The sequence below is a fragment of the Pan paniscus genome, chromosome 3, assembly GCF_029289425.2.
Source record: "Pan paniscus chromosome 3, NHGRI_mPanPan1-v2.0_pri, whole genome shotgun sequence".
Taxonomy (NCBI): domain Eukaryota; kingdom Metazoa; phylum Chordata; class Mammalia; order Primates; family Hominidae; genus Pan; species Pan paniscus.
The window spans coordinates 2,276,711-2,297,278 of record NC_073252.2 but is presented as its reverse complement, the minus strand read 5'-3'; the positions used below and the strand labels follow the sequence as shown (position 1 = coordinate 2,297,278).

Genomic DNA, 20,568 nt, shown 5'->3' with positions numbered 1-20,568 from the left:
CCTTGAGGTTTAGGCTTTGCTTAGAAAATAATTTTCTTTTCCTTGTTTCACTCCTGAGTTCTACAAGTTCCCAATCTAGCTCTCCTTTCTGCCTGGCTATCTCTGAATCCTCATATTCAAAAAATCTGTGAATATTAGAGTATAACTTTTATCTACTTTGTGATAAAAATTTTTCTAAGTGGCTTTTCTCCATCTGTAAGGAAGTTCTGCTGTTTTGGGTCAGGATTTTGTTTTTGTTTGTTTTAGAGACAGAATCTGTTGCCCAGGCTGGAGCACAATTGTACAGGACCTTGGCTTACTGCAGCCTCGGCCTCCTGGGCTCAAGCAATACTCCCACCTCAGCCTCCTGAGCAGCTGGGACAACAGGCACATGCCACTGTGCCCAGCTATTTTTTTTTTTTTTAGTAGAGACAAGGTCTTGCTGTGTTGCCCAGGCTGGTCTCAAACTCCAGGCTGGGCTCAAGCGGTTCTCCTGCCTCGGCCTCCCAAAGTGCTGGGATTATAGGCACACACCATTGCACCTGGCTGGGGTTTTCTTACATAACCTTTTCATCGTTTTCTGAAGAAGTCGGATTTCTTGGAGCGGGTACTGGCTGGGTCCCAGGTTTGTCTCACTGCTGTCGGCTTGATGGAGGTCTCCTCACCACAGAACCCAAGTCTCTGTGGGCCCTCAGAGCCTCAGGTCCCTTTCTCTCTGCCTTCCAGCATGTTGCCTTCCTTTTGGAAGGTGATCCTTTCAAAGATGTGTCATCTCTTCTTCCCAGAAGCTCCCCATGCCTTCTTTTCCCACTGCTCCCTTTCAACTCTCAGCGCCGCTGGGGGCAGGCCCCAGGTGCTGGCTCTGCCTGCCAGGCCGCACTCCCGCGTCTCTGCACTCCGTGTCCGGGTGACACTGCAGGTCTCCAGTACTTTCCTCTGCCTGTTGGACTTTTGGTGGATGGGTCTGTTTGTCCCACAGTTTCAGTGAAGATGTACTTTGTGCACATTTTTTGTTCTGGAAGTGAGCAGCTGCCATCTGCTACCAGAATCCTATGTATAGATTTGTTTGGCTGTGAATCACATTCTCTTAGTTTTTTCTTTGAACACTACCTTTAGGATCTTTCCAACTGTCGGACGTGCATCTAATCTAGTTCTTCCTCTCCATGCTGTCTCCTGTGTCTCCTCCACCCCAATAACTACAAACATTAAGGCCTGTGGGAGCCTTTCCTTGTTGTTACTATGTACTGACCCTAATGTGAATCTTAGTCTTAACTTATACATTTAAACCACTTACATATATTGTGATTATTGACATTTTGATTTTTTTAAATCTGTGCTTTCTATTTACTATTATTTCTCCTTCCCCCATCTTCCTCCCGCAGGTTCTACTAAATTGACTTTTCTTCATTCTCCTTCTTACCCTTGAATGGTGTGGAAGTTACACCTTCCACTTCTACTCATTTAGCAGTTTCCCATGTAGACGTCACATGTATACTTTAACAAAGTCTAAGGTTAACAAATCTCTTCCCTCCACCCTCACAGAACAAGCAGCTCACCCTGGCGTCACCACGCTCCCGGTGCTCCCTGTGACCATTAGTGTTCAATGCCTCCTCCTTTTCATCTTCCTTCCTGCCTCGCAGTCATCATCATCATAATTTGACACAACCTGACTTATTTAAGACATATCCACATACCCACAAACTTGTCTGTTCACTGTTACTTCTTGGATCTCACATTTAACTTCTGACATTCAATGTTCTTCTTCCTAAAATATCTCATTATTTCATTCAGCTAAATTATACTGATGGTCAGCTCTCTCCATCTTTGAAGTCACAGATAAGCAGAGCACTAGAATGCAAGGTCTAGGGTTATTTTCCCTGGTGTGTAATTCTTTTAATATGCTGCCAATTTGGTTTGCAAGTACAGATGCTCCACTTGAACCTGGCCCAATTTCTCTCCCAGATAGTATCAAAGAACTGAAATTTCCCAGATCACCCATCTTGACAATAAGACACCAGACTGACCACCTGCTGCCTGTTGACCAACTCCCTTTCCTTATCCCTCCCTAATTCCTGTTTTCCCACACATGGTTACAATGAGATGCCACACCCCTCATCCAACCACCTGCAGCCTGTTGACCAACTCCTGTATAACCACTTGAGTTGGCTGGGAAGATGGATTTGAGGCTGGTCTCGTCTGATGTCACCCACATGAAAGCCCTTCTTCTCTGGCAACACTGACTGTGTCAGAGATGGGCTTTCCCTGCAGCGAGAAAGCAGACCTAGGCTGAAACCTCAGTGTCTGGCAACACTCTTACAATGGGGCTATGTCCCAATAAACCCACTGTTAAGTTGGAAATATCTTTTTTTTTTTTTTTTGAGACAAAGTCTCGCTTTGTTGCCTGGGCTGGAGTGCAACAGCATGATCTCGGCTCACTGCAACCTCTGCCTCCCAGGTTCAAGTGATTCTCCTGCCTCAGCCTACTGAGTAGCTGGGATTATGGGTGCCCGCCACCACGCCCAGCTAATTTTTGTATTTTTAGTAGAGACAGGGTTTCACCACATTGGCCAGGCTGGTCTCGAACTCCTGACCTTGTGATCTGCTGGCCTCGGCCTCCCAAAGTGCTGGGATTACAGGCGTGAGCCACCGTGCCCGGCCTCTCAGGAGATTTTTAATTACTGAGTCAATCTCTCTACTAGTTATAAGTCTATTCAGATTTTCCATTTTTTTCATGATTTAGTCTTGGTAGTTTGTGTTTCTAGGAATTTGTCTATTTCATCTCAGTTATCCAATTTACTGGAGTACAGTTGTTCACAGTACTGTCTTATAATCCTTTTTTATTTCTGTAGAAGCAGTAATAATGTCTTCACACAACCAGTTCTGATTTTAGTTATGTGAGTCTTTTCTCTTTTTTTCCTAGTCCATCTAGTTAAAGGTTTGTCAATTTTATTGATCTTTTTAAAGAACCAACTTTTGGTTTCATTGATTTTCTCCAGTTTTCCAATTCTCTATATAATGTTATAACTTGATTATATTAAGTTTAACTTCAATAACATAAAAACCCTGCCCCTTTACAGCTGTCCCCATCCTTTTCAGTCGCTCATATCACAAAATCACATCTTTATGTATTGAGTGCCCTAAAACACAAGCTAGTAATTCATGAGTAAAACTAGTAATACATGAGTAGCTTAAATTATATAGAAAACAAAATGTTAGAATTTACAAACTAAATTACAATACCAGCTTTTAAACTAGTAATTGTTTTTTAAATGTATGTCTCTCTCTTTTTTTTTTTTTTTTTTTTTTTGAGACAGAGTCTTGCTCTGTCGCCCAGGCTGGAGTGCACTGGCACGATCTTGGCTCACTGCAAGTTCCGCCTCCTGGGTTCACGCCATTCTCCTGCCTCAGCCTCCCGAGTAGCTGGGATTACAGGCGCCTGCCACCACGCCCGGCTGATTTTTTTGTATTTTTAGTAGAGTTGGGGTTTCACCGTGTTAACCAGGATGATCTCGATCTCCTGACCTCATGATCCACCCATCTCAGCCTCCCAAAGCGCTGGGATTACAGGCGTGAGCCATCACGCCCAGCCCAGCAGGTCTAGTGCTAACAAACTTCTTCAGCTTGTGTTTGTCTGGGAATGTCTTAATTTCACCCTTATCTTTGAAAGACAGTTTTACTGCATACAAGTCTTGGTTAACATTTTTTTCTTCTTCTTTTAGCACTTTGAATACATTGGCCCACTGCCTGTAGGCCTTCAAAATTCCTGATGAGATTGCTGATACTCATTGAGAATCCCTTGTGATATGATTTAGCTTTGTGTCCCCACCCAAATCGCATCTTGAATTGTAATCCTCAGGTGTTAAGGGAGGAACCTGGTGGGAAGTGACTGGATTATGGGAGGGTTTCCTCCATGCCATCTCATGACAGTGAGTGAGTTCTCTCAAGATCTGATGGTTTTATAAATGGTAGTTTTTCCTGGGCTCTCACACACTTCTCTCTCCTGCCATGTGCAAAGGTACCCTTCACCTTTACCGTGATGGTAAGTTTCTTGAGGCCTCCCCTGTTATGTGGAACTGTGAGTCATCAATTAAACCTCTTTCCTTTATAAATTACCCAGTCTTGGGTAGTATCTCTAGAGCAGTGTAAAAATAGACTAATACACCTTGCATGTAATGAGTAGCTTTCCTCTTGCTGTTTTCAAGATTCTTTTTCTGGTTTTCGAAAGTTTGATCATCTGGAGTTTATTGAGCTTCTTTAGATGTTTATATTTGTCTGTTTCATCAAACCTGGGAATTTTTCAGCCATTATTTTTTCAAAGTTGTCTCTGCTTCTTCCTCTCTTCACCATCTGGGACTCCCACAATAGATACATTGGTCTGCTTGGTGGTAGCCCACATGCCCCTTACGCTCCGTTCACTTTTCTTCAATCTTCTTTTCTGTTTCTCAGGCTCAACAATTCCTTTTTTTGTTTGTTTCTCTTTATAGGTTTTCTATCTCTTCATTGATACTGCCATTTTGTTCATACATGATTTTCTTGACTTTCTGCAGGTTTTCCTTTAGTTTTCTCAGCATCTTTAAGGCAGATGTTTTAGAGTCTCTGTCTAGTAGATCTGTCATCTGGCCTTTCTTTCAGGGATAGTTTCTGCTGATTTTGTTTTCCCTTTAAATGGCCATATTTTCCTGTCTCTGTAGGCTTTTTTTTTTTTTTTTTTTTTTGCTGAACACTGGACATGTTAAGTCTAATAATGTGGTAACTCTAGAAATTAGATTCTTCCTCCCCTTGCCCTAGGTTTGCTGTTTTTGTTATTTTTATTTATTGTTCTTGTTTTGATTGTTGCAGGCTGTTTCTGTGCAGAGGATCAACCCAAGATGGAAATTTAAGGTCTTTCCACATCTTTTTTGAGCTGTACCTTTCCCTGAGCATGCACAGTCACTTTCTAATTTTCTAAATTTTCTTATTTTCCCCATAGTTGTTTTTGAATTTCCTAGTCTTTTAATGTCTGGCTCCCAAAAGGGGAAAAAGAGAAAAATGAAAGAGGGGGGCAATTGGTGCTGGCCCTTTAAATACTCGAAGATACTTCAGCTGGAGGGGGAGGGGCTTGTAACGACTGAGGGAGGTGTGATAACAACAGCAGCCCACCTCTTTGTCTGCACCTCTGTGATCAGAAGCAGCAATCAGGGATCCTGAGCACAGATACCCACTATTTGGAGAAAAGGATCCTTCTTGCTCACCCTGAACCCCTCAAGCTGTGTGCAAGGTGCTCCAAGAACACGTGCATGGCTGTCTGTGGGGCATGGGTAGCCGCTGCTGTGCCAAGAGCTGAAACCAAAATTAACCCCAATTTGCCATCCAAGCCTCCCCTGGAAGTTGCAAGCCTTCAGTAGCTTCCAGAGTTCCAAAATGGTTACATCAGACAGGTCCTTCTGGTGCAACTGTGGTCTAGGTGGGGACACAGCTTCCTGCTCTGCCATTATCCCAGGATCCTCTCAATGACTCTATTTTAACCTCCGCTGTTGTTTGTTCGTATTTGTCTGATTTACCCTCCATATCTCATTCTTTTCTTGTGGCGTCTAAAGCTCTATTCATGGCTTTAACCGTTTCTAATACACTTAGTTCACATTCTCCTTTAAATGTAGTCTTGTTACCTCAGGTTCTCACTAAAAGTAAAGCCTTCCATTAGAAAGGTCTGCTCACGAGGGTCACCTTCTATTGCGCTTTGTAAACGTTTAAGTAGGGCTCCTTTTCAAATTTTTGTTTTGTTTAGAGACCGGGTTCCCATTCTGTCCCCCAGGCTGGAGTATAGTGACATGATCATAGTTCACAGCAGTCTTAAACTCCTGGGCTCAAGCAGTCCTCCTGCCTCAGCCTCCTGAGTAGCTGGAATCACAGGCGCGGCTAATTTTTTTTCTTTTTTGTAGAGATGAGGGTCTGTGTTACCCAGGCTGGTCTCAAACTCCTGGCTTCAAGTGACCCTCCCAACTCGGCCTTCCAAAGTGCTGGGATTACAGGCGTGGGCCACTGTGCCCAGCTTGTTTTTTGTTTTCATAGGAAATATATGAGGTATGAATTGCTTAAATGTCTCTCATGTGTCACAGGCTTTATCTTTGCCTCAATCAGGTACCTCAGGTGGATTACCATGTCAGGAACCAACTTGTGGATTAAATGCTCAACCTGGCATTTCTTTTTTACTAATCAAAAGCAAACTGCAGTATCCACTTGGAATTTCTTACAGCACATAAGTAGTTTACATTTAGACTCCAAAACATAAGGCACAGGCCTAGGGCTTCGATGTCTAACAAATAACCTCCCTGCCCTCCTCCCCAGATACAACAGAGAAGCATATTTGCTGCCTCTTGGGGCAAGTTTATTAGTCCCTTCCCTAGGGCTAAAACCCTCCCAGGGGTCTACACAGGGTACTCAACTCCAGTTGGCCACCAAGCCTTTGAGCAAGACTTATCACTGGTCCCCACATGAGGGTTAAAACACAAGCTCCTGCCTGCTCTACACGCCATGGTCCTAGAGGCGCTGTGTACAAACCCACTCTTGCCCTTATGGACCTGCTTCCCATCTTGCCTTTTTGCTCCAGCACTGCAAAGCTTTCCTATTTACTTAGCAAGCTCAGACCCCTTATCTGTCATCCTGTGTGGGTGTTGCTGAAGAGTCACTGGGGCTTGTTCTTTCTCTCTAGTTGTTTATTCTTGATTTTCTGTTCATTTTGCACTTCAGAATCCCTGTTCCAATGTCATAGGGTATGCCAGAGCCCACCTCCTAGAGAAGACCTGTGTTGACAGGGCCCTGAGAGGAATGTGCTGCTAGCTTATCCCCTGGGTGGTGCGCCCTGACAGAGCATGTGGGAGGAAGCGCTACCCACTTCTCTAGCTCTAGGGCTATTTCAAGACAATTCTTTTATTTAAAAAAATTTCATCAGCCAGGTGTGGTGGCATGTTCCTGTAGTCCCAGATACTCAGGAGGCTAAGGTGAGAGGATTGCTTAGGCCCGGGAGATCGAGGCTGCAGTGAACTATGACTGTGCTACTGCACTCCAGCCTGGGTGATAGAGACCCTGTCTCAAAAAAGAAAAACAATAACAAAACCTAGGAGTAAAAAAATTTCAAACCTAAGAAAAAAATGGAAGAATACTGTAACGAAGATCAGTATACCCTTCACTCATTCAGTATTAACGTTTTACCACATTTGCTTTTTCTATTTATGGATATATGTATACACACACAAATTTTTTCCCGATCCTTTGAAAGTAAGTTACGAATATCTGACATCTGACCCTAAACACATCACAAGTCATTCTCTTGCGCAGCCACAACACTTTCCATACCTATGAAATTTAGCATGAAGAACAGCCTCCTGTCCAAATTAAAATTTTTCCCACTGCCCCCAAAAGCATACTTTATAGCTCCTCATCCCAGATTCAGGCTCTGATCAAGAAGCACACACCTCCTCTGGGTACTTCTTTAGTCTCTTTTAACCCAGGATTCTTTTGTCCTTCATGACACTGACTTCCTTGAAAGGTGTAAGCCCCATGACCTGTGATTGACACAGAGCCCAGTGCTCCCCCAGAGCAGGCTCCACTGGCCACTGCTGCCCCACTACTGCAGGGGTAGGGGATATGGCTTCCCCAGGGACCACCTGACAAGGTTCCTGGAACCATTCTTATTTCCATAGCAGCCCTTTCTCTCTAGGTCTCATCACATCTGTCTTCCATGAATTGTTCAACATTTTTTATCTGTGATCATTTTCTATCTGGTTTTCAAGCACTACTATTAATCTACTCTTTTAAAAATAGCCAGACTTTCCTGCTAGATGACGAGCTTAAGGGCAACAAAAGGCAGAAACATGTATTCTATCTCCCTTCCTTTCAAAGACCACTCAGGCACTAAGGAGGCCACACTTCCTCAGCTGAAGTCATCCAGAAGCCAAAAGCCTGCCGTGTGAGGGAAGGGATGACATGCACCCCCACGGGGCTGTGGCCATTGAAGAAGCCGCCCTGGAAGGGCCCGGCAACACCTGTCAGGGTTGGGCATCAGGCCCAGAGCTGAGCACTCCAGATGCACTGTCTTTTATCCATGCCCACTTTTACACAAATCTTCCTATCCTCCTTTTCCTGAGAACATTGATCCCTCTAGCACCTAGGTTCCAAAATGCTTAGAGATATGGGTTGCATACAAGCAACAACCAACCAAAAACGATTCTGCTACACAACAGAGAAGATGCTGAGACCTTACCCAAAGAGCACTGAAAATTAAAAAATAAAATACAATCACTTTTTAAAAACAAAAGAAGATGCTGAGACTTCCTCATCTGTGTCCTCTCTACTTCCCTGCCCTGTACTAAGGCTGCTGGGAACGCTCTGCATGCACACCCGGACAAGCAGAGCCTCAGGGTGCCTGGGTGCTGAGAGGTGGTTAGCTCTAGCCCTCTGGCGCAGCTGAAAGACACACTGCACCTCAGAAGAAAATGTGCAGATGTTTGAAAATAAGCAGCTAAGGAGACAAATGCTGGCGCTGCCACAGGGCAAAGTCCAGTTCTACAGGTAACCATCAGGGCTCCAGGTCTAGCACACTGCAGCAGCTCACAGTGGAGTAACCTTCCGCATTACCTTGTCTATAGTGAGCATGTAGAAGTGGGTGATGTCGTTCTCGTGTGCGTGCTTGATTCTCGCCATGCACTCCTCCTCGTCGATCAGCTCCCCAACGTACTCGTTAACAAATTCTCCCTGGAAATCACAAGCATGTGGCCATGACAAAAAGTGTGCTGACCAATCCTCAGTGTCGGGGCTCAAGACTCCCCATCATGATCACTTAGAACGGGCACCACACACATCAGCATACCTCCGTGGAGGGCGTGTACAAAGTCTCCATAAATTAAATTCAAAGGATCTCAGACCTATCTGTATGTAAAGGTTGCCAATGAAAAATGTATTAAGTATTCACGAAGTGGCAACATGCCAACCCTTGCTTCCTACACGACCTTGTCTCAGGAGCGCTGTCTGATAACCAAGCTTCTACATAACCCACTTTACACGGTGATCCCCACAACAGAGAAAATGGCTACAAAGTATCTGACAGGATATAAAGCAAGAGTCTGGGTGAATCAGCAGTCAGGCAGGCGAGGAACAAGGGCGCTGGGGAGGTGTTTCTAAGCAACCTTTTGTGCTGTTGCTGGAACTGGCACCAGGCTTATGAACTCTCTGTGCTGGGTCAGCCCTGGTATGGACCTGGGTCATGCCAAAATACATCAGGGTCAGCAGTTCTACATGTCTCTCAGTCCCTGGATGTCCTTGAGACACAGTCTGGGAGCAGAGGCAGGAGGTCGACCGTCCTGGTGTCTACCAACGACTTGGTCCTAGACTGTGCCAGGACCACCCCTCACAAGAGCAATCTCCTTACGCCTGCTGGTGAGTGCTCCCAAGCACCTGGCTGCTAGCCCAGAGGAAAGTGGGTCACTTCACAGAGCTTCCATTTCATAAAAATAAGGCATGCTTTAAGGGAATGTGTGAGTTATAGCAGATACCTTTCATGTAACGTTTTAAAATATTCAATTGTAATAATTCAATTCAAAAAAATATTTCAGGTCAGGCACAGAGGCTCTTGCCTAAAATCCCAGTGCTTTGGGAGGCCTAGGCAGGAGGATGGTTTGGGGCCAGGAGTTCGAAATGAGCCTGGGCAACACAGCAAGACCCCATCTCCAAAAAAAATAAAATTATTAGGGCATGGTCAAACACGCCTGTAGTCCCATCTGCTTGAGAAGCTGAGGTGGGAGGATGGCTTGAGCCCAGGATTCTGAGGCTGCAGTGAACTACAGTCATGCCACTGCCCTCCAGCCTAGATGATAGAGTGAGACCCTGTCTCAAAACAAAAACAAAAAAACCATTTTTTTCCAAAAAATACCATTCTCACATGACTACAAAACCACCACAAGCAAACCTAGGCCTAATTACCCAGTGAACCGTAATTTCTCAAAAGCAGGGGAGGGGATAACGACACATACCTTTCTGATGTCCCTCTTGGCGACCAGGCCCCACCCTTTGCCATCTGTCTTGATGATCTTGGTCTCTGGGTACTGGCGCTTGGTGAAGCACTGGTTCTGGCAGAACTCGCCCGCGGGACACACCTGCGGGTGGCACTCAAACATCAGCATCCTGTTCAGACACTCCGAATCAAAGCCACAAGGATTCTCATCTGTGGGCTTGCAGTTGCACTTAGGGATTTCTGAAATATCCGCTGTGTAGATCTGGACTTTCCCGTAAGGCTTATTCACCTGCAGGGAAGGAGTAAGCTGTCTTGGTCCACCCATGAGAGCCTTCCGAATACCCTGGCACACCCACCACTGCCTCTCCTTACCCAGCCTCCAGGTGGCCTTTTAGAAAGCTTCAGAGTCCCGGCTAGGACACACTCCTCAGAACAGCCCTCCCCAGATCCCAGAGGAGCTCTCCTCTGCCTTCTTAGCACAAGAGGCAGGCAGGGCAACACGACGCCCTCTCACATGATTTTATCTTAGTGTCTGTGCACCTCGTTGATGAACAAGAGCTGACACGTATCCAGCCAGGCCATTGTAAGATGAAGAGAGAAAACGCGTGTTGACTGCTTAGTACACTGCAGGGTGTCCAGCAAACGCTGGTAAGAGCTCTTCCGAGCAGCTTCCCGACCCATCTCTCTGACTCTTCCTTTACCAAGCACCAGCAGCAAGCCACATGGGAGTCCACCCCAGGAGGAGCAGTGCTGGGCAGGAGGGCATAGCCTCTGCTCTCATGACCTTGTGGTTTACTATTAGTGAAAGACAAGCAACCAAATAACAAAGCAGTAGAGACAGCTGAAAATCAGCTGGGGTAGAAATGCATAATCTTAGGGAAGAGGTGGCGAAAGACCCTCTTTTCACTGCTGTGGTATGACAAACTGTACACTTTGGAGAACAATCTGGGAATACTCCCCAAGAATCTAAACATTTCATGCTCTCTGACCCTGTGATTCTGTTTCTGGGAATCCATCCCAAAGAAAATATTATATAAAGATGAATACAGAGCACTTTCTTTACATACAAAGATATTGACTGCAGCCCACATTTTACAAGCAAAGGCAGAGCACCTGACCTCCGGCACACACTTATCACAAACACTCCTCAGGAACGGCCACGAGGCTCCTGGGGATGGGACCCAAGCCGCACCAGCTCTGAGCGCACGCGGCCCTGAGGGGCCTGGAGCTCTCAGAGAGCCCTGCCCTGGCTGCACTTCCTCCTGCTCTCCTGCTGGGGCTCTCGAGCTCACTGGAATAAACACAGAACTGGCAAGCCCCCCCACCGCCCCCCGCCCCCCGCCCCCCCCACCCCGCCACCTTGCTCTCTGAGGTACAGGATCTACGTGTTTGGGGCTCAGTCACTGAGCCCTGGCCGTATGTGACTGACTCCCAGCACTTGGCGACAGCCTGGTGCAGGTGGGAGGCTCATCCCTCAGCTCCTCCTGCTCCAAGCAGCCCGGTCAGAACGGTCACCCCAACCCTTCTCTAAGCTACCAAGCCAAGCCTCACGCTCCCAGGCGGATCCAAGAACCCCCATGCAGATCCCCCCATGCCATTTGCTCATGGTCTCTTGTGTGGCCATCCATGCCAGGCACCACAGATCCTGGCTGGTGACAGTCCTCTCCCCAGCCATAGCCTGGGTGTGCCTGAGAACCTCTCACGGCCCTCGGGGAAGACTCCCTCCACACGCGTGCACGCAGCTCCCACACGCCACCTTGATGTGCTTGTATGGTGGGGGCTTGCGCTCGCTCTCCTGTGTTTCTCGGGCTTCCCTCTGAAGCTTAATTTCACGAAAACGAGCTTCAGCTTCTTGCAGTGCTAAAAAGTCAATGAAATAGGAGTAAAGATTTTAGTAAATAAAGGTAACTACCTTTCAAGCTCCATATTTTTATAGTTCACCCTAAACTTTCAATGTTAAGTATAGTTTCTGGTTCCCATAAAACTAGAGTCTATGAACAACTGTCAGTGGGCAGGTATTTTTAAATGCGGCCAAGTGTGTGAGGCAGAGGAGTGCTCAGAGAACAGCCATCACCTCTCTACAAGACAGGCCCAGGGCAGAGTTCTGTCGGGAGCTCCCTGTCCTCCACTATGGCCTAAGGACAAAGCACCAGGGTCAAAGCCTGGGACTTGCTGTTCTCAGACAGAAAATAAAAATGCACCTGAGGCCGGGTGCAGTGGCTCACGCCTGTAATCGAAGCACTTTGGGAGGCCGAGGCAGGCGGATCACCTGAGGTCAGGAGTTCAAGACCAGCCTGGCCAACATGCTGAAACCCCGTTCTCTACCAAAAAAAAAAAAAAAAAAAAAAAAAATTAGCCAGGCATGATGGCAGGTGCCTATGGTCCCAGCTACTTGGGAGACTGAGGCAGGAGAACTGCTTGAACCCAGGAGGTGGAGGTTGCAGTGAGCCGAGATCACACCATTGCACTCCAGCCTGGGCAACAGAGCAAGACTCAGTCTCAAAAAAAAAAAAACATGCAGCTGAGCTCCTCTCGAAACAAAAGGGGTTCTGAGAGATGAACCATAGGCTCAAGCAAGAACCGAGGAAACACAAACCCCTACAATCCGTCCCAAGAAGGGGGCCAGCCCCATGTCAACACTAGACGTGTCCTGTGGTCTGCCCTGTTTTTGCAGCCGCAAGTCAGCCACAAAGGTTTCTGGCTCTACAGGACACCTGCATCCACAGTTAGGAGACTTCACCGACAGTCGCACCAAACACATAAGTCCACCTCTCAATTTCGTCTCGCCCTCTTAATAATTTTTTAAAATCTTTCAATGCCTACCCATTCTTTATGAGATCTCTGAGTGCCCACCATGCACTCCTACCACTCAGTGCAGCCTGCAAAGCTTCTGGCAGCATGGAGCTAACCAAGTTTTAAATACGCGGGTCCCCGCCTGCAGTCACACAGGAGCCAGCGCTGACCCGGCTGCAACACAGCGTGTGCTTCTCCCTGAACGAGCCACATGCACACACCTCGGGTTTTCTCTACTGGCCTCATTCTCTCTTGACCGATCATAAATACCAGTTCCTCCAGTTCCTCCAGTGAAGGGTCACATCCCCATCCTGCCTCCCTCAAACGTGGGTCATCAGCCAGCCATACCACATCGTTGCTCCTGCCTCCCACCCCAGCTGGGGAATCAGAGGCCAAGCACCTTGTCTGCTTGACCACCCGATTCCTCATGCACTGAAAGGTAAGGCGAGCCCCCAAGAGCCTGCTGCACGAGGTCGAGACAACAGGACCCTTCCTTCAGATCTGCATTTTACATAAAGGCAAGCCATGGAACATTTCTGTAAATTAGTACTAAAAATAATTTCTGAATAATAGGTTTACAGAATTTTAATGAAATTAATCACAAACCAATGTTACAAAAGTTATCAGTGTATCTTATTCTATGCTCAACAAATAAACCAGACTGCAAACATTTTCCTAATTTAAAAATACAGATTGAATGCTTAGTCCAGTATTTTCTATAAAGATCGAATTTTAAAAAATAGAAATTAGGGGTAAGAAAATGCATGAGAGTGCTGTCTCACTCTCTATCTGAAAATCTCCGTACCGTTTTTGAAGACTCTTCCGATTCCTCTGACCCCCTGGTAGCGGCTGCCCCGGTCCCCCTCCATGTACGGGAACACTCGCGCCTGATGCGTCCAGTAATAATCTTTAGACCCAAAGAAAAACACAGGGAATTCTCCAATCTCGTGCTTCATTTTCTGAATATTTGGGGGAACATTTTTGGGATGGCAAACTTCTGCCGGCCACCATCTATTATAAATATTAAAAACAGGATTCACAGACTCCTCAGAGACAGCGATAATAATTTCAATACTTTAAGTACTGTAAAGCGAACACATGTGAACAGAAAAGACATAAAAGCATACGATTCTATGTCTCACACCTGTAGTTCCCAAGTTTCACCCAAATGATATCCTGGAAGTGCAGCTTCTTCCCAGCCCTGCAGTCGTTGCAGAACCAGCTGCCGTCAGGCATCTCGATGTTCAGGCAGTCAGGGTGGAAGGCCGCTGGGCAGGACTCACAGCACAGAAGGCTCCCCCCTGCAAGAGGAGGGCGAGGCGGCCAGGCTTAGCCTGTCTGCTATGGCTCAGCCCAGATTCAGTGCTTCACAGTCTACACTTATTACAGCCTTAACTTATAAACATCAGTTTTAAAACAGCGATCTGTACGTTAGCACGAGAGCAAATGTCATTTTCACCACAAATAATTTCCTGTATGTTTGCGAAATGATTACAATTAATTTAGAGCTACTGTGATATACTATGAACGTGAAGACGCACAGAACACTGTCAACATCAATGAACACAGCGCAGACAAGGAATGAGCCTGCCTTGATATGTGGCTCCCGGGAGTGTGAGAGGCGTGTGCCGCAGACACCCCCAGGCCCCTCACCTTTGGAGCACACGAAGCACCAGCTCACGTTGACGTGGGCATGGTGTCGCTTCCCCTTCCGAGCAGTGAAGTGGGCAGTGCAGATGATGCTGTTGGAGGCGATCACTGAGCATCCTGCTGCCAGACAAGCATCCCCGCTGTGATAGGCAACGGGGCAGCGGACACACCGCATCATTTTACCTGAAGGCAAAGAAACACACCCTAAGGACCCCAGACATTGACTCCAGTCATAGTGAAAAGAGCAACTAATAATTACTCAGCCTCCATGAATTTGAAAAGTTAATGCTAAAATGAAATGGAGGTATTTGATTTAAAAAAAGCTTTCAGAGCAAAGGTGCTTCAAAACCATGTTTGAGAGAATGGTCATACATCTAAAATGCCGCGTTTCTCAGCCTGGGCACTGCAGGCACCTGGGGCACGTGGGCAGCCGTCCTGGGCATTGTGCAGTGTTGAGCAGCATCCCTGGCCTCTACTCACTAGATGCCAGGAGCACATCCCCAAAATATCCCCAGACATTGCCAAATGTCCCCTGGAGGACAAAATTGCCCGATAAAGAACCACTGGTGTCAAGAAGTACAGACAACCTGCCACCCTCATCCCACACACCTAACATTAGAAAATCCAAATGTAATTTGATTTAAAGATGTTTTCTTACATATAATGGGCCATTAAAACCAGAGCAAACAGGCTGGGTGTAGTGGCTCATGCCTGTAATCCCAACACTTTGGGAGGCTCAGGTGGGAGGATTCTTTGAACCCAAGAGTTGAAGACCAGCTTGGGCAACACAACAGTGAGACCTCGTCTCTACAAAAAAATAAACAAAATTAGCCAGGCGTCGTGGTCACAGCTACTTGAGAGGCTTAGGTGGGAGGATCACCTGAGCCTGGGAGGTCAAGGCTACAGTGAGCCATGATCACACCGCTGCATTCTAGCTTGAGCAACGGAAGGAGACCCTGTCTCAAAAAAAAGAAAAGAGGTCAGAGCAGTGGCCTAATAGTTCAAGACCAGCCTGGGCAACATGGTGAAACCTCATCTCTACAAAAAAACACAAAAATTGGCAAGGCGTGGTGGCTCATGCCTGTAATCCCAGCACTTTGGGAGGCTGAGGTGGGTGGATCACCTGAGGTCAGGAGTTCAAGACCAGCCTGACCAACATGATGAAACCCCGTCTCTACTAAAAATACAAAAATTAGGTAGGTATGGTGGCGCGTGCCTGTAATCCCAGCTACTGAAGGGATGAGGCAGGAGGATCGCTTGAACCTGGGAGGCAGAGGTTGCAGTGAGCTGAGATCGTGCCACTGCACTCCAGCCTGGGCAACAGAGGGAGATTTTTTTTCTCCAAAAAAAAAAAAAAAAGAAAATTACAAAAATCAGCCAGGTGTGGTGGCATGTGCCTGCAGTTCCAGCTACTCAGGAGGCTGAGGCAGGAGGACAGCTTGAGCCCGGGAGGACAGCTTGAGCCCAGGAGGTCAAGGATGCAGTGAGCTGTGACTGCACTGCACTCCAGCCTGGGTAACAGAGCAAGACTCTATCTCTATAAAGAAAAAAAAAAAGCCAGGGTAAACAAAATCTATCAAATGGTCCAAAGGTTGCCCCTCTCCTATAGTTAAGCATCTTTAGAGTGATATTTAGGATGGAAAGAAGGAAAAGGGAGACAGGTCCTTTGTCAAAGAAAACCCAACCCAGCCGATGTCCAGTTAGTCACTCAAGATAATTAATGCTCTTTGGTGACAATCCCATCAGCCCACCTTCCCAAGCGCCCATGGGCCTGCGTCTGGCCTGCATCTGAACCCACAGCAAGGCTGCGCAGGTGCACCTGTACCTTTCGACGGCCTTGGGTTTGAAGGGTTGGAAGCATGGCAGCTCACACAGCTGTGGAGGGGGCAGCGGAAACCTCGGCTCTCAAATACAGTCAGAGGGTATTTTTTCACACAAGCCTCATGGTAAAATTTTCCACACTGAGTTACCACACAGCGCTTAACATCTGTCTTGCTCTCTTTACACACGAAACATGAGTGAATCCCTAACAAAAAGTTAAAGAAGGGGTGGAGAGAGAGGTGCAAAGAACAAGAATTAAATTGCAGTTCTGAGCCACTAAAATCAAGCAACTCCTCTTCAGAGGCAGCCACGCTGCTAAAGCACCTGGCCCTGTTTCCAACCTTGCTCACTAGTCCAAGCATTCTCCAGCAAAAAGATCCAGCCATCAAGGATTACCTTGCTGCGATCTGAGCTCCAGCTTCACCTGAAATACAGGAGAATCTTACTAGGCAGCCTGGCTGGGGAGGCCCAGTCTAACTGGCAAGAAGCTTGAAAGAAGGGGCTCCTGTGAAAAGAGGCCTTTCCTCCTTGAGAGCAGCTGGCCAGTGGGGGAGCAGTCACTTATCATTCTGGGCAGGCAGACAGACACTCCCATAAGTGAGGTGCTGCTGTGGGGCTGCCATGGCCTGGGAGACTCTCCAGCTGTCTTCCTGACCCAGGAAGTGTTCTGACGTGAGATAGGAGACTCCTTGGGCCCGGTGAGTAGGCAGGAAGGGCCACGGCTGTGCAGGTGTCCTCTCATCATCCTCACAGACCCCAGACTGTGCCGGGCGACACCTGATGCAGTAACATGGAGGCAGAACAACAGCACTGACAACCCAGGACAAGCCTGGAGCTGTTCTTTCTGTTGAAACTGAGGCTCAAGGTGATACTGTGTCTTCATAAAGAACTCCATGTTCCTATGGACTTCAGTGTTCGGTGCCCAACCAGGTTACCTGTACCCTTAATGCTGCACTGTCTGAGCGGCAGTGCCCTGTGGTGGCCGCCTCACACATAGCACAGGCTCAGGCCAGCTCACGGGATGAAAAGCCCATGACCTATCATCCCGCCACCCTGCCCGCCACCTGATGGAAAGGTACCAAGGGGGCACATACGACTGAAATCAGAGCAAACCCTGCAGCTACTGAGAGGTGGGTACGCCTGCCAGCTGTGGGCTACAAGCTCCAGAGAGGGCCAGGCGGTGGGGGTGGGGAGGGGGTTTGTCCTCTGCAGGCAGCTCAGGGCAGGACTTGGTGCAGGGGGTTGCAGGAGCAGGTGGCCGGCCAGGCTGCAGAGCTGCCCGCCCATGGGAACTTGCCTGAGGCACACTCGCTGCAGGTGAACCTCCCTTCTGGCCTCCGGGAAAGCCCAAGGCAGGCGAGGTGGAAAGCTCCGCAGCAGGGTCCTTCACAGAGCAGGAGGCTGCCCGGCTTCTCACACAGCTGCGGGGGCAGAGCAGGCGGGTAAGCAGCGCCCGGCAGTCCCTTCTGCACCTCTTACCACAAGGGAAGCCGTCTGCTTCTGTCTCCAGTGGCAGAAAATCCCATTTTGCTACTCAAGGATATATAACATGCATGGGCAAACATCTGGCCCAAACAGAACGTACAAATACAGTATCAGATTAAAACCAGATGACTGTTACAGAAAGAGGCCAATCCTCAGCAATGGCAAAGGAAGTAACAGGATCACAACCCTGAAGGATACATCCAAGATATTTCAAATCAGATTTGAAAATCAACAGAAATCAAAGGCACCCTAATCCAGATGGCAGGTGCCACGCTGACTGCAGGCAGTATTCACACTTCCCATGCATCAACTGCCTGGCATGGAAGCTCACATGCCATCTCCAGCTGACAGATGGGGCGGGACTGAAGCACAGAGTGTAGGTGGCCTGGCTGGGGTCCTGTGGGCACACACAGGTCTAGTGATGGCCCCCTCAGCCCACAGCCTGGCCTGTCCAGTGTGCATGTCATCAGTGAAGCTAAAACAGGCCTAGCACCTCACCTTTTCCAACAGGAACTTTGTGTGTGTGTGTGTATTACATGATGTGTATACAAATCTCATCCTACATGTGAATTATGGATGTTAATGGAGACAACTCAATCCCAAGATTCCACTGAGAGTCAGTCTGATCCCTTCAAAACAGAGATGAGTGAGTGACGGTGAGATTGGGGAAGGGGTCTGGTGGGAAGAGAAAAGACACTACAAATTCGCTCTGCGTACTGGGGCCCCAGTCAGACACCAGCACGGACACAGCGGATGCTGCCTTCTCCTCACCTGGCACACATACTCCTTTTTGGCAGTCACTCCTCGCTCAGACTTTTTGGATGAGACAGACACTTCAGTTTGTGTTTCGTCCGCACTTTCGTATGGGGACTCCGAGGGCTCGTCTCCCGGGCTGTCCGAGACCTAGAGATGAAGGAGGCGGATGACAGTTCACTAGTCGCAGAACACAGCGGGTGGCCATGCCCTGCAGGCAGGCTCGTCCCGCCCCACCACCCACCAGTCTTTCTCAGCACTGGTCCTGTACCGCCAGTGATTTCACAGTGGAACCATCATCAACTGGTTTTTGTGATAATATAACCCGTCAATTAGGCTATGTAGAAAATTCAAAAACGGACTTTATTCTACCTAGTATTTAGCATATATATGCATATAAGAGGCATATTCCTTAAAATGAAGGAAGTGTTATGAACATCCAATTTGCTCTAGGAGGTGAACTAAGACAGGCTTTTTGGAACAAGAATCTTGGCCCTTCTTACCTAGTCTGTTCAGGTTCTACTACTCTAAGGTGGGAGAAACATGCTAACACCAAACGAATGTGTAAAGGAACCACGGATGAAGTAAGTGTCAGCCTCATCAGGTGACCGTGCTGTCCAGCTGCCGCCGGGGTGGAGACCACGCGTCCTTTCAGAAGTATGTGCCTACGCGGGGGTGCAGAGTCAGGAGAGTCTTCCAGACTCACACCACAGGCTGACCGTTCGGTTTCTCTTCTTCCTCCCATTGCCTATTTGTCCTGATATTTCACAGTTCACTTGTTCTCCCCACCAGAGAAGTGAGGTGGGCAAAGGCAAGGTAAAATCTACCTACTTGATTCACATCTGAGTCTAGGTAAAAGGCCTGGGATAAAGGCATGGAATCCCTGAGCGAGTGGAATGGCTCGCAGGTTGTATCTCTTCTGCCTCTCTCTCCCCTTCATTTAATAGAAATCACTGAAGACCAGGCTGAATACAGCCTCACCCTCACGTACACAGCATTTCACCCTCACCTGACAAGCAACATCAACAAATATTTAAATGAATAAAATAGAGAATCTTCTTGTCTGTCAAATCAAGTGTTTAAAAAATTTGGTTTTTATTTGATGTTAGGTAAATAAGTGTTGAACACTGAATTTTGGAGATGAAACAGAGCAAAAGCATAAACTACATTTCCTGTACACCTCAATCATCACAAAAACAAGTAATTATGTTATCGGCTTGCTGTTTGCCAATGAACACAAAGTCAGAAATTGGAATTGGGCCATATTAAAAAATAAAAGCCAACCCCACCAGGGACTCTTGACCAATCCTGTGACCTTATCAGTGAGCTTTTCCACATTTAGCTGACATTGCAGGGAGCGGTGGAAGAAAAACAAATTAAAAACTAACACAGAAGTGTTTGCTGACTTCAGAGTAGTGTTAGAGTGGGCTTTTTTTTTTTTTTCCTCGAGACAGAGTCTTGCTCTGTCGCCCAGGCTGGAGTGCAGTGGTACAATCTCAGCTCACTGCAAACTCCGCCTCCTGGGTTCAAGTCATTCTCCTGCCTCAGCCTCCTGAGTAGCTGGGTATTACAGGCACCTGCCAACAAGTCTGGCTAATTTTTTTGTATTTTTAGTAGAGATGGGGTTTCACCATGTTGGCCAGGCTGGTCTTGAACTCCTGACCTCGTGATCCACCCGCCTTGGCCTCCCAAAGTGCTGGGATTACAAGCATGAGCCACCGCACCCAGCCAGAGTGGGCTTTTTCCAAGGGCTTCCGTCGGCTCTGACTGGTGACTGTGGGTGGTGACAGATGTGAGCCACTCTTCTCTTCTCACTAGATACATCTCCTGACAGCACAAAGTCTAAAGAAAACGCAGCCTCTTAATCTTGGTTTCCTCACCTTTTCCAGGAAGATGGACTAGCGTCATGAACACTAATCAGAGCAGTGCACATTTTAAGGCTCTGTCACTGTGAGGCTGCCAGGAGGGCCCTGCAGGAGCCATAGCGCACATCCTGCTCTTTAACACCCACAAAGGGCCACTTGACGTGCTCTGAGTTCAAACCTCAAATTTAACAAGCCCATCAGATATGGACTCAGCAGTGGAGACCTGAGCACTTCTGA

General features: G+C 47.5%; 1 protein-coding gene across 7 annotated transcripts in view; it reads right to left on the bottom strand.

Moving 5' to 3' along the window:
* Positions 1–20,568, bottom strand: part of NSD2 (nuclear receptor binding SET domain protein 2) — a 109,963-nt gene that overhangs the window by 12,218 nt on the left and 77,177 nt on the right. For all 7 annotated transcript variants that reach the window (XM_055111130.2, XM_034958191.4, XM_034958194.3 and 4 more), the window contains 9 exons: positions 18,485–18,616; positions 17,526–17,649; positions 16,233–16,433; positions 14,411–14,590; positions 13,902–14,058; positions 13,563–13,768; positions 11,721–11,824; positions 9,984–10,253; positions 8,593–8,709 (listed from right to left, as the gene is read on the bottom strand). In XM_055111130.2, coding sequence (XP_054967105.1) covers positions 8,593–8,709; positions 9,984–10,253; positions 11,721–11,824; positions 13,563–13,768; positions 13,902–14,058; positions 14,411–14,590; positions 16,233–16,433; positions 17,526–17,649; positions 18,485–18,616 — 1,491 coding nt within the window. The remainder of the gene's footprint in view (positions 1–8,592; positions 8,710–9,983; positions 10,254–11,720; positions 11,825–13,562; positions 13,769–13,901; positions 14,059–14,410; positions 14,591–16,232; positions 16,434–17,525; positions 17,650–18,484; positions 18,617–20,568) is intronic.